Consider the following 14,276-nt stretch of genomic DNA (forward strand, 5'->3'; position numbering starts at 1 on the left):
GATTCCAGTGGTAGAAAAAAACAGACAGATGGGAAGGACAGCAGTCTCCTGCTGTGCCTGGTTAAGGGCAGTGTAACGATAAGGAACTCCTCCTTCCTGCAAACAAACTGCACTCAGTACAGAAAGGCTGTTCGTGTATGCAGGAAACACTTCAGAAAGCTGGAGTCCAATACACAGCACATGAATTCTGAACTTCTCACAGTCTAACACAATCTAAACTCTGAGCACAAAGAAAACTACACAGGCTGTGCTGGGGACCAGGCTGGGAGGAGCACAGAACAGACAGAATGAGGATCAGCAAACACTTGAACAAAGCAATACACTGAGCAGCAGCCAACTTCTAGAAAGCTGCAGGCTCACTATGGATGATTGTTACACATTAAAAAAAAAAAAAGTTTATATAATCTTTGTTGGTAAATTACTACTAACTTACAATAAAATTAACCGTATATACACAGACTCTCTAGGGAGGCAAAGTCAAAGGCATTAAAAGTCCTTGAAGTGGGTGTAGCTCAATAGGAGGAGGCCTGCCTAACTTGAGACCATAGGTTTGATCCCCAGCACCACAAAAAAGATCTTCATCTCCACTCTCAAGAGTGTGGAATAAACTTTAAAAATGATAGAACAGGGTGTGGAAAGAAGAGACAAATGGACTGGAGTACCTTGAGAGGAACTATGTCATCTTTAGTTATATTTCACTCAGGTTCTTAGTGCTGGTAGCATAAACACTACAGTGAAACTACCAAAAAACAGGTATGAAGGTGGGTAATCCTAAAGCAGGTTCATGAGATACTGACCACTGTTCAGCTGCCCCCTTCAACTGGGTATCATGTCCCTGTCAGCATTTACTGAGTGGCTCTTCTGCGCCAACACTAATAAGAGAACAGGTACACTGAAACAAGTCAGTACTTTACCTTCTACAGTGTTTACAAGGACAGGCAGACTCCTGACATTCAAGGCTCAAAAGTAACTACTGGCTGAAACATCATAGGACAAGTGTGAAGCAGAAAAAGCTTTCCAAATAAATGTATGCCATGGCCAGAACACACATTTGGTGGAGTCGAATGTATAGTGGAGCCCAAGAGTTCATTATTTGCAACACTTGTGTAGAGAAACCACCCCTAAAAAAATAAGTAATCAGTAAGTGCCATAACATATACATACACACAAAAGAAGGTATGTCAGTCAGAAAAATTATTATCATTCATTTTATAGAAAAAAAATTTAATCTTTATTTTTAAACTATAGACTATACATGATTTGGAAAGAAGAATATACTAAACAATGATCGAAGAAGAATCATCTGTTCTAGATCTTTTCTCTTGTCTGGTCACTCAGAAATATGATGTTATCTGGAAAGAAACCAAAGCAAGAGTCATTTTCAGAATGCTGTCTTCATTTCATTTGATAATTCCCTTCCAACACGGACTTTTTCCATGAGTCATAATACAAAATTTCAAACTATTAAGTAACTTTTGTTATATTCATGACAGGTACACAAAAGAGGCATTAAATAAAGAAAGAAATACAACACGACACAACACAACATGCTGTAGCTTTTGTCCAACAATTCAGATGTCACTACAAGATGAGACCGTTTAGGTCTCCAGAGCAGTAACTTTATAAACAAGGTGAATGTCTACAAATACAGCTGAGGTTAGTACGCACACCCACACAGGAGGAACAATGGCCATACTTCACATGCGGCAAGCTCTTCAGCAATGTACAGGGGTCTGCCTGTGGCCACTTAGCAACTGCAAGTTTATTTGCTTTTAAGGAAACACATTCATTTAAATTCTGAAAATGAATTTAATATGCTTTTTGGGAAAAGGTTTTAAGTATTACAAAGTAAGCATTTTTGTCCAAAAATAAACAAATTTGGGCATTGTTGATCATTCCAAAAAAAAAAAAAATTAGCTAAAATAACAAAAGATAAAGAGGTTAAATAGCATTTCTTGAATAACTTCAAACATTTCAGATACTCAGTAACTATAAAATTATGTAAAAGATAATTATAAGTAACAATTATTCCATAACTGTATAGGATGATAACTTGAAGAAATTAAAATGGAAATCACGGTCAAAAACCAAGAGTGCCATCTACTGGTGTGTTTTTAAAGTTCAAGTAAGACTCCTAGGTGAAAAAGTAGCATCAAGATGAATGAAAGTTGAGGAACGTAACTTGTACAACCACTTTGGAAATCAAGCTGGCTCTTTCTCAGACAATTAGGAATAGTGCTACCTCAAGATCCAGCTATACCACTCCTAGGCATATATCCAAAAGATGCTCAAGTATACAAGGACATTTGTTCAACCATGTTTGTAGCAGCTTCATTTGTAATAGCCAGAAGCTGAAAACAACCCAGATGCCCCTCAGTTGAGGAATGAATATAGAAACTGTAGTAAATTTACACAATGGAATATTACTCAGCAATTAAAAACAAGGAAATCATGAAATTTGCAGGCAAATGGTGGGAACTAGATCATCCTGAAAAGATCATCCTGAGTGAGGTATCCCAGAAGCAGAAAGACTCACAGGGTATATACTCACTCAAAGTGGATATTAGTCTTATAATATAGGATGAACATACTAAAATCTGTATACCTAAAAAAACTAATCAAGAAGGAGGACTCTGGGTAAGATATTCAATCCTCATTCAGAAAGGCAAAGAGGATGGACATCAGAAGAGGGAGAAAACAGGGAGCAGGACAGGAGCCTACCACGGAGGGCCTCTGAAAGACTATACCCAGCAGGGTATAAAAGCAGATGCTGAGACTTATAGCCAAACTTTGGGCAGAGTGCAGGGAATCTTATAAAAGAAGTGGGAGATAGTAAGACCTGGAGAGGACAGGAGTTCCACAAGGAGAGCAACAAAACCAAAAAATCTGGGCACGGGGTTCTTTTTTGAGACTGATAATTCAACCAAGGACCATTCATGTTGATAACCTAGAATCCCTGCACAGATGTAGCCCATGGCAGTTCAGTGCCCAAGTGGGTTCCCTAGTAATGGGATCAGGGCCTGTCTCTGACATGAACGCAGTGGCTGGCTCTTTGATCACTTCCCCCTCTGGAGGGTGCAGCTTTACCAGTCCACAGAGGAAGACAATGCAGCCACTCCTGATGAGACCTGATAGACTAGGATCAGAAGGAAGGGGAGGAAGACCTCCCCATCAGTGGACTGGGGAAGGGACATAAGTAGAGAAGGGGAGGGTGAGATTGGGAGGGGAAGAAGGAGGGAGCTACAGGTAGGAAACAAAGTGAATAAACTGTAATTAATATAAAAAGTAAAATTTAAAAAAAGAAGTGAAAAAAGTTGATAAGACTGAAAAGAAAACAATAAAAACACAACAAACAAACTACACCAAAGAGAATTTAGGATGGTAAATACACTTTTAAAATTTTAAATTAATCTCTATATTTGCTAGTGCTTACATGAAAAACAGGACTTACTTTGATTGTAAATATACAATAAACAAAAGAAGTTAAGTGTAATCAGAAAAATCAAATAGGTTTCTTCAAACAAAACTGTTATTCAGCTTTATTATAAATCATATATACTCAACTGACCAGACCAGTAACAACCATGATAAGAAAAAGCAACAACAACAACAACAGAAACAGAAAGCCTACAAACTTACTGAAACTGAATAACTCTCTTCTCAATGATCACTGGGTCAGGGAAGAAATAAAAAAGAAATTAAAGACTTTCTAGAATTCAATGAAAATAGAGGCAAAACATACACAAACTTATGAGACAACAATGAAAGCAGTGCTAGGAGGAAAGTTCATAGCACTAAGTGCCTTCATAAAGAAATTAGAGAGATCTCACACTAGCGATTTAAAAGAACACCTGAAAGCTCTAGTATAAAAAGAAACACACTGAAGAGGAATAGATGGCATGAAATATTCAAACTCAGGGCCAAAATCAATAAAGTAGAAACAAAGAGAACAATACAAAGAAGCAACAAAACCAAGAGCTGGTTCTTTAGAAGGTCAATAAGATAGACAAACCCTTACACAAATTAACTAAAAAGGCAGAGAGACGCCATCCAAATTAACAAAATCAGAAATGAAAAGGAGGACATTACAACAGACACTGAAGAAATCAAAGAATCAATGAATATCAGGTAAGCAATTTAAATAGACCTATAACCCCCCCCCCAAGGAATAGAAGCAGTCACTAAAGTCTCCCAAGCAAAAAAAAAAAAAAAAAATCTTGGGCCAGGTGATTTTAGCGCAAAATTCTACCAGACTTTCAAAGAAGAGCTAGTACCAATACTCCTCAAATTATTCCACAAAATAGAAACAGAAGGCACATTGCCAAACTCATTCCAAGAACACATCCACCATGATCAAAGAGGCTTCATCCCAGAAATAGTTTAATATATGAAAATCCATCAATGTAATCCACTATACTAAACAAACTGAAGGAAAATAAATATATGATCATCTCATTAGATGCTGAAAAAGCCTTTGACAAAATCCAACACCCCTTCATGTTAAAAGTCTTGGAGAGATGAGGGATACAAGATGCATACCTAAACACAATAAAGGCAATAAACAGCAAACCAATAGCCAATCAAGTTAAATGGAGAGAAACTTAAAGCAATCCCACTAAAATCAGAGACAAGGATGTCCTACCTCTCCATATCTCTTCATTACAGTACTTGATATTCTAGCTAGAGCAGTAAGACAACTAAAAATCAAGGGAATACAAACTGTAAAGGAAGAAGTCAAAGTATCACTATTTACAGGTGATATGATAGTATATGTAAGTGACCCCAAAAATTCTACCAGAGAACTCCTAGTGCTGATAAACATCTTCAGCAAAGTGAGTGAACACAAAATTAACTCAAAAAAAAAAAATCAGTAGGCCTTCTTTATACAAATGATATACAAGCTGAGATAGAATTAGGGAAACTACAGCCTTCGCAATAGTAACAAATAATATAAAATATCTTGGTGTAACTCTACCCAAGCAAGTGAAAGACCTGTATGACAAGAACTTCAAGTCTCTGAAGAAAGAAACTTAAAAAGATATCAGAACATGGAAAGATCTCCCATGCTCATGGATCAGTAAGATTAACATATGAAAAATGGCCATCTGAGCGAAAACAATCTGCAGATTCAATTCCCATCAAAATATCAACACAATTCTTTACAGACCTTGAAAGAGCAATCTCAACTTCACATAGAAAAATGAAAAACCCAGGAGGGCTAAAACAATCCTGTACAATAAAAGAACTTCTGGAGTTATCACCGTCCCTGACTTCAAGCTATACTACAGAGCAACAGTAATAAAACAGAGCATGGTAATGGCACAAAACAGACAGGTTGATCAATGGAATTGAAAAAAAGACCCAGAAATAAACCCACACACCAAAGGACATTTTATTTTTGACAAAGAAGCCCAAACCACACAATGGAAAAAAGAAAGCATGTTCAAGAAATGGTGCTGGTCTAACTGGACATCTGTATGTAAAGAATGTAAATAGATCCATAGTCATCACCCTGCATAAAACTCAAGTCCAAGTGGATCAAAGATCTCAACATAAAACCAGATACACTAAATCTAACAGAAAGTGGGGAGTAGCCTTGAACACATTAGTACAGGAGACAACTTCCTGAACAGAACACCAACAGCCCAGGAACCAAGATCAGCAATTTAATAAATGGGACCTCATGAAACTGAAAAGCTTCTCCCAGGCAAAGGACACTGTCAATAGTACAGAAGTGTAGCCTACAGAATGGAAAACGATCTTCATCAACTCTACATCCAACAGAGGGTTGATATCCAAAATATATAAAGAACTTAAGAAATTAAACACCAACAAGTCAAACAACCCAATTTAAAAATGTTGTGTGGTGGTGCACGCCTTTAATCCCAGCACTCAAGGAGACAGAGGCAGAGGCAGGCAGATCTCTGTGAGTTTAAGGCCAGCCTGGTCTACAAAGCGAATTCAGGACAGACGAGGCTACATATAAAAACCCTGTCTCAAAAAAAAAAAAGGAGGGAAGAGGTACAGAGCTAAACAGAATTCTCAACAGAAAAACATGGAATGGCCAAACTGTACTTTCCTTGGTCATCAGGAAAATGCAAATCAAAACAACTCTGAGATTCTTTCTTACACCCATCAGAATGGCTAAGATCAAAAACTCAAGAGGCAGTACATGCTGATGAGGATATAGAGTAAAGGGAACACTCCTCCAATACTTGTGGGAGTACAAACTTATACAAACCAAGTTTGGAAATCAATCTGGCAGTTTTTCAGAAAATTGGAAATAGTTCTACCTGAAGACCCAGCTACACCACTCCTGGGCATATACCCAAAAGATGTTCCACCATACAACAAGGACATTTGCTCAACTATGTTCATAGCAGCTTTATTCATAATAGCCAGAAACTGGAAACAACCTAGATGTTCCTCAAACTGAAGAATAGATAAAGAAAATATGGTACATTTACATAATGGAATACTACTCGTAGCTGTTAAAAACAAAGACATCATGCAACTTGCAGACAAATAGATGGAACTAAAAAACATCATCACGAGTGAGGTAACCCAGACCCAGAAAGACATGCATGGTATGTAGTCACTTACAAGTGGACATTAGCCATAGAGTATAGGATAACCATGCTATAAACCATAGACCCAAAGAAAATAAGTAACAAGCAGGACCCAAGGGGAAGCCTGAATCTCACTCAGACAGGGAAATAAAACAGACATCTGAGGTAGATGGAGAGGGAACTATGTGGGAGAGGGGGTGGGGAGAAAAACAGGGATAGGGATCAGATGAGGAGAGAGAGGACACAGGGGGAGTGGGGACACTAAGAGAGAGAACAAACACCAGGCTCCTTGGAGTCTATAAGGGTGACTCTAGCTGAGACTCCCAGCAGCAGGGGATATGGAGCCTGAATTCACCACCTCCTATAGCCAGGTAGAACTTCCAGTGGAGGGAGTAGGACACCAACCCACCCATAAAACCTTCAACCCAGTATTTGTCCTACCTACAAGAAGTGTAGGAATAAAGATGGAGCAGAGACTGAGGGAATGACCAACCAATGACAAGCCCAACTTGAGGCCAATCCCATAGGAGAGGGCCAACCGAAAACACTATTTTAATGATATTTTGCAATGCTTGCAGACAGGAGCATAGCATAACTGTCTTCTGAGAAGCTTCATCCACCAGCTCATGGAAACAGATGCAGAGACCCAAAGCCAAACAACAGGTGGAGCTCAGGGAATCTTGTGGTAGAGTACGAGGAAGGATTGAGAGAGACTGAAGACACACCACAAGAAGACATTCAGAGTAAACTAACCTGGACCCATGGGGGCTTAAGAGACTGGGCCACCAACCAAAGAGCATGCATGAAATAGAACTAGACCCTCTACACATATGTAGCAGGTGTACAGCATGTTCTCCATGTGGGTCACATAACAACTGGAGTGGAAGCTGTCTCTAACTCTGTTTTCTGCCTCTGAATCCCTATCCCATAGCTAGGCTGCCTTGTCTGGCCTCAGTGGGAGAGGATACACTTAGTCCTGCTGTGACTTGATGTGCCAGGATGGGTTGGTACCCATGGGAGAAGGGAAAGGGAGCATGAGGGTGGGACTGGGAAGAGAGAGGGAGGGGGCTGCTATCAGGCTATAAAGTTACTAAATAAAGTAATAAAAAATCACTAAAAATAAGCAACGAACGAATAAATAAATAAATTTGGGCAGTGTGAGCAAAGAGTAAAATGAAAATCACAGAACTCCTCTGGTGAGTTTTCTGCAGTCTTGACATCATTAGTACTTATAGTCCCAGCAAAAGCTGCTGCTGACATGCCAAGCTTTTAAATGAAAAGAAACACTATCTACCATAAGCTTCTTACCAGCTATGATTGTTGTTGCTTGCCGCCTCACATTATTTTTATCCATGTATTCACCGTAGTCCACTTTCCCTTCCACAAATATTCGAGCCCTGATATAAAGAAAACGCAATCTTTAGTCTAAAGATTCTAATTCTAATTAGAACCTTCAGAGTGTCAGCACATGGGGTAACAAGAACACACACGCTGAAGATGAAACACTAACACTTCTTCACTGAAAACAGTGCAACTCTAGTTAAGCAGGACACTGCTATTGAAGTATGGTACTGCCTTCCCATAGTCCAATACACAGAAAGCTAAGACTGGAGGATTGAAAGCTTTAGGCTCAGCTGGACAACTCACTGAGACCCTTCCTCAAATTTAAATCTTTACATAAATCACAGGAGATGCAATTCAGTGATACAGCTCTCACCTAGCATACACAGACAATCCCTAGTCTCTCTCTCACACACAGACACACACACGGTAAATGAAACATCTGTTGACAATTTTCTTCAAATATCCTGTCTATTTATGTATATCTTCACATATTCATACACACATGAAGAAAAGGTGTACAATTACTGAAAAGAAATTGAAATTGTCATCACTGCTGAAATTATTTATATTATATATATTATGATAGATTTTTGATCCACAAATAAGTATATTTCTAAACAAAAGAAGTACAACCATAAAAACATTTGTCATTCTATGCATCCAGAAAAGACAAATCTAAAGAAAGTTGTCAAATTTAACAAAACTACTGTGAAATCTATCAAAAAAACCTCACTACATCAGACATAAAATATTCCAGGTTCTCTAAACACATTATGAGGCCAGACAGGACCACCATGCTCTGTGGTCACAGTAACACATGATCTCTTTGAGGCATGTGCTACAGATGCTTTGCAAAATACAATGGCCTTGCAATGTCTTGCTTCATTTCTTTCTACTTATGTAGAGACACTGTTTGCCCGAACTTGTCAGCCGGCTAAAACCATAGACTTCCCATGAGCATGATATTAAGGAACATATTAATAGCAGCACTTAGGGAAATGGCAGACAAGAGAACACTTATTACCAATTCTTTTGACCGTTCAATCCAAAAGATCCTTTCTTTATCTTACCCCTTTTTCACATACTGATACGCCACATCTCTGAGACCTGGTCGAAACACTGATATTCGGTGCCATGTTGTCTTTTGACTGACATCACCTAAATCACCAGGTATAGGAAATGGGGTTACAATGCCAGCAGATAACACAAATGTCAACAACACAGAACATGTCTTAGGAAAACAAGCTTACTATTTCTAAAAGAGCGAGCAGAACTAATGAAGACTGGCTTTATCTATAAGTAACATTTTTACTGTTAGAATTGCAGTAACAAATAATGTCTGCTTACTGCTGATAAAGTAAGAACCACAGCCTTGTATACTCACCCATTTGGTCACCTTCTCCAGATCGCCACATCTCATTTGTTGCTAGAGAAAATATCGCGACTGGGTTTTTTCCTTCCACCTGTCTCATGACAGGGTCCTGACCAACTCGCCCAAGTAACTGAACACGATTCATAGCTGAAATATAGAGTAGAGATGAAATGAGAACTTGCTGGTGACTGTTATGTTTGCTTCTTGAAAACTTGGTTCTCTATACTCCAGTGTTAACAGTATTTGGAGGTGATCCTTGCTTAGGTAATTATGTATTGATGAGGTTATAAAGGTGAAGCCTCCAAGTTGGAATTACTGTCCTTATAAGGAAAGGAAGAGATCAGAGTAGTCATCACCCTACCCTACCATATGGAGACAGAAGTGAGAGGGTAACTATCTGCAAACCAGCAAGTGGTGCCTGACTAGTAACCCAACCATGCTGACAGCCTGGTCCTAGCCTTCAAGACCAGAGATGTAAGAAACAATTATCTGTGCTGTACGCCTCCTGGTCTAGTCATTACAGTGATCAGGACAGTCACACAAGATAAACCCATAACCGAAACTGACAGAAATGTCCAAAGGATCAATAACTACAAACACCGCTTTATGAAAACCTCAAGCTATAGAAGATCAACAAGTAAGTTAAAAAGGAAAATAAAGGAAGGCTGGGAGGGGAGAAAGGACTAACAAGAAAGCAGAAAACAGAGAATAACACCACAAAACAAATTTTAAGTTCTTTATCTTAAGCTAAAAAAAGAAATCTGAGATTTAAGAAAACCTCTATTACAAGTCATAACCTAGATCCCCCTGCACAGATGTAGCCCATGGCAGCACAGTGGATTCCCTAATAAGGAGAACAGGGACTGTCTCTGACATGAACTCAGTGGCTAGCTCTTTGATCATCTCCCTCTGAAGTGGGGCCAGCCTTACCAGGCCACAGAGGAAGACAATGTAGCCAGTCCTGATGAGACCTGATAGGCTTGGGTCAGATGGAAGGGGAGGAGGACAGGCCCCATCAGTGGACTTGGGGAGGGGCATGGGAGAAGAAAAGGGAGGAAGGGTGGGATTGGGAGGGGTCAAGGGTAGGGCCTACAGCTGGGATACAAAGTGAATAAATTGTAATAAATAAAAAATATATTAAAAATTTAATTAGGTGGAAAAAAAAGTATTTCTGTGAAAGTATCCTTGGCACCCTTGAAGGACTGAGCAGGACAATGGTAGCAGAAGGGGGTGATAACTAAACTATAAGCTCTATTTATACTAGATCTTAACAGCCTGTGGTACAAGGGGGTAAATGAACCAAACAGCCAAACACAGTCCATCAGTTCTATAGTACTTTGATAGTATTAGCAGAATATTATAATGAATAACATTGTAAACTTAGAAATTTGTTACTTACAACGTTCAAGAACCAAACTGCTGGCTATTTCAGATTCATGTCTTACAAACTGATGAAATACCTATAGGAGAACAAACAAACAAGTAATGTGGCCTTAAATTTCTTAGGAAAGAAAAATATCAATAAAAGAACTACTCACATTAATCCACCATTTAATCAAGTTTCCACAAGTTCAAGGAAAGGATAGTAAAGGAGAATGGAGTACAAAAGAGAATAGAAAGACATCAGTGCTTTCTAATGACTGTAGTCATAAATCAATTAAGTAAACATAAAAACAATCATCAGGTGTTCCAATATTTAGAATACAATCAGTGTATTAAGCATCACTCTCAGTTATAGGCAATGAGAAATTGGTTGAATGATAACAAAATGATACATCTCTTGAACTTGTTATGTATCTTTCTAACACTGCAAAAGCCACTGTAGATTAAAAACTTACAAGGTCTATAATAAAATTGTTTTCCCTGATTGGTTGTTCAAAATTCATAAGAAATAGGACATCTCAAATAACTGCGTTAGAGTATTTCACTTAAAAACGAGCAAAGATGATAACACGGATTTCTTGAGCCTGCTGCAAAAGGTCAATAGTTTCTGTAGTGAGCTAGGTCCAGTAGAAAGTTTCATTCTTTCAACAGATCAAAGAAAAACAGAGCAAAAAACAAAACAAAACAAACAAACAAAAAATATGGTTCAAATGCATGACTATTAAATAATCACAATTAACAAAAAGATATTCACAGCCAAAAAAAAATCACTTAATATGTAAACGAATTATACCTATTACCATTTAGTCATAAACTAACTATAGACACAATGTCAAATTATCCCTAACTTAGATCCAAGGAAAATTAAGCCCAGAGACTTGTCCAGGAGACTAGGAATTAAGTGGTAATTTATAACTTAGAACTCAAGGCTGTCTGACAACAATGTTTTTCCAACGTGCCCTCTGCTGCTGTCTGAAATGCATCTGTTCTACATAAAGGTAAGGAGAGCACATATCCCTACACTCAACAGCTCAGAGAGCTAGACATATTCTAAGAAACATTTCCTAAGTGGCAGCATTGTCAATATAACATGAAGGGATTCACCACACAAAAACAAAGCAGCAGAAGAACTAATTTATTCAGGAGAATACTGGAGGCAGATGGCTGGACAGGACTCTCAGCCGCTTCAGTCTTCAGGCATGGGCTGAGGGTAATACTGTCCATTGTCCATTTTGAATTCTCTCTGGTAGTGAGCCACTTTGAAGGCAGTTTTCTGGCATGTAATTCCTACCACACAAGAAAGGTCATCTCAACTGGCTGTTGCTCAGGCCTGTGAGGGGCACCGTGTATGTAATTTCCAGTTATGCAATCTCTCCATGCAAGTAAGGGCAGAGACAGGACTGCAGCTCTGAGGTGTCAGGTTACACTATGATTTCTAGCCCTGGTTTCTAAAAAATCCCAGTGGGGACCTGTTTCCTTCCCTGGCCTTTTAATACTGACCTTCTCTTTCCATACCCCTCAAATGAACACCCATTCCTGGAGTGTTTAGCTCTGTAACACTATCACTCAGGGTAGATACAAGAATAAGATGCTATGCCACAATGCAGGATCAAACTGCTAATCAGTTCCTATGTCATGATCACAGAAAATGCTAATCTGAGAAATAATAAGAGTCAGAACTCATTAAGTTTTACAGAATAACTATGTGCCTCATCTTAGGCACACACACACACAAATCACAACCCAGTAGGAAAGTGGAAATAGGGAAAGGATTATTTAACTCCAATACTCTCAAAATGCAAAGTCACTTAACATTTGGTTTCAAAGATACTACTACAGTGTAAATTTTCCATTTAAAAAAAGACTAAAAGTAGTTATGATTAATGTAGGGATGTAAAGACAGATCAACTGAGAATAAGATGGAGATGACAGCAGATTTTTATAAAAAAGTTGACTCATTAGTCTTCAACAGAAGAAGGGTCATGGAAAGATTTCAGATTAGGAGAACTTACAAGACTTGGTACCCACATGCCACAATGAGGAAAAATAGTAATGGATGCCTGATTAAGGTTGGCCAGAGCAGAAGACACATGACAAGATTGCAGAAGGGTGATGAATTTGTAGCACTGGTAAGAGCTTTGCCCTTCTCTCTGGATAGTAATATGGGAGCAGGGAGGAGAGGGGACAGAAGGTCAGAAAAGAAACCAGAGCCATATGAAAAAGTGACAGAAGCCAGGTGTGGTGGTGCATGCCTGAAATAGCAGCACTAGGAAAGCAGAGGGATCACAGTTCTTGATCATCGAATCTCAAGACAGCCTAAAATATATGAGATGTCGAAAACAAACTCCCCCAAAAAACTAAATCACTAAATGCATACACTGATCTATGTACAGGTAATACTCATTAATGATTTGTACAATATATGTGATTACACTTTAAAATACTTTTTGATTCAGTAAACATGAGTAGAAAAAAACAAAATCCATCCCGAACCTTGTCCATCAAACAAACAGATGTAAGATGATGGACAGACTTAAGAGTCTTCTGCTTATGTATTCAAAAGCTAAAAGAAACCTGATGACTATAGACTATGAAAACACAGCCAAGCACTCACTAAATTAGAAAAGTGACTACCTGTAACACAGGTCTTCGAAACATGGCTTCAGTTTTTCTTACACTCTTAATATTTAAGCTTTTCCTAAAGGAAAGGAGGGAAAAAAAATAGAAAAGATAAATCAAACACTACCATATACATCAAGAACATACATTCCCTAGTCCTAAATCCTAAGTGCATTCAATTTCTTTCTTTTTTTTTTTTTTTTTTTTTTTTTGAGATTTAAAGATTTTTTTAAAAGATTTATTATGTGTACAATGTTCTGTCTGCTGTACACCTGTACACCAGAAGAGGGCACCAGATCTCATTACAGATGGTAGTGAGCTACCACGTGGTTATAGGGAATTGAACTCAAGACCTCTGGAAGAGCAGCCAGTGCCCTGAACCTAATGACATTCAATTTCATACGCACCAAACTTGTACCCACGTCTACGCACTTTTGAGGATTTTCTCTTTCATTTTAAAAGCAAAAACTGAACATGACAAAAGAAACGCTGTTTTGTGTCTCAACTAACAGCAGAAAAGAAGGGGGAGGAGGGACTGTCCTCACTTCCATTCCATTGTCTGCTAAATTTTCTTTAAAATACAAGTTCTCTTAGAGAACATTTCTAATTTGTTCTGTTATTCTAAGCCCCTAAGCTGTCCCCAGCAGTAAGGGTTCAATAAATACTGCCATGAAAGGGCTCAAATCACTGTCCCCGTTCCCTCGGCTCCGCGGGGATTAGCGGGTGCTTTTTCCCCGCTCGCAGGCAACAGAGGGCACAGCCGGGACACTCGGACTCCTGCGGGGCCCCGCACACCTCCTCCCGACTACCGCACGCGTGCACTCCGGACACCCAGCTCGGCCTCTACCTTCGCCCTCCTTCACCTGATGCGCAGCACCGGACCGGGCCCCAGGCGGAGGCTGGCTTCCTGTGCCCAGAGCCCGCAAAGCTCGCGATAGGGAAGGAAAAACAGGAAGTGTACTTTGTGCGCCATTGAAATGCTGCCGGCT

The 14,276-nt window shown here is 39.1% G+C and overlaps 1 protein-coding gene across 3 annotated transcripts; it reads right to left on the minus strand.

The window, feature by feature from the left end:
• Positions 1-1,207: 1,207 nt before the first annotated feature.
• Positions 1,208-14,257, minus strand: Ssbp1 (single stranded DNA binding protein 1). Of its 3 annotated transcripts, none has more exons than XM_021661352.2 (7): positions 14,151-14,257; positions 13,303-13,366; positions 10,685-10,745; positions 9,298-9,432; positions 8,984-9,071; positions 7,878-7,966; positions 1,208-1,352 (listed from the first exon to the last, which is right to left on the minus strand). In XM_021661352.2, the coding sequence occupies exons 2-7, from the start codon at positions 13,324-13,326 to the stop codon at positions 1,309-1,311; spliced, it is 441 nt and encodes a 146-aa protein (XP_021517027.1). In that variant the 5' UTR covers positions 13,327-13,366; positions 14,151-14,257; the 3' UTR covers positions 1,208-1,308. The 3 variants fall into 3 exon arrangements, with proteins under 3 accessions (XP_021517027.1, XP_021517028.1, XP_060236114.1); XM_021661353.2 differs by having other exon boundaries at positions 14,135-14,217; XM_060380131.1 differs by lacking the exon at positions 14,151-14,257 and having other exon boundaries at positions 10,685-10,744.
• Positions 14,258-14,276: the final 19 nt, after the last annotated feature.

The sequence above is a fragment of the Meriones unguiculatus genome, chromosome 3 (genome assembly GCF_030254825.1).
Source record: "Meriones unguiculatus strain TT.TT164.6M chromosome 3, Bangor_MerUng_6.1, whole genome shotgun sequence".
Lineage (NCBI taxonomy): Eukaryota > Metazoa > Chordata > Mammalia > Rodentia > Muridae > Meriones > Meriones unguiculatus.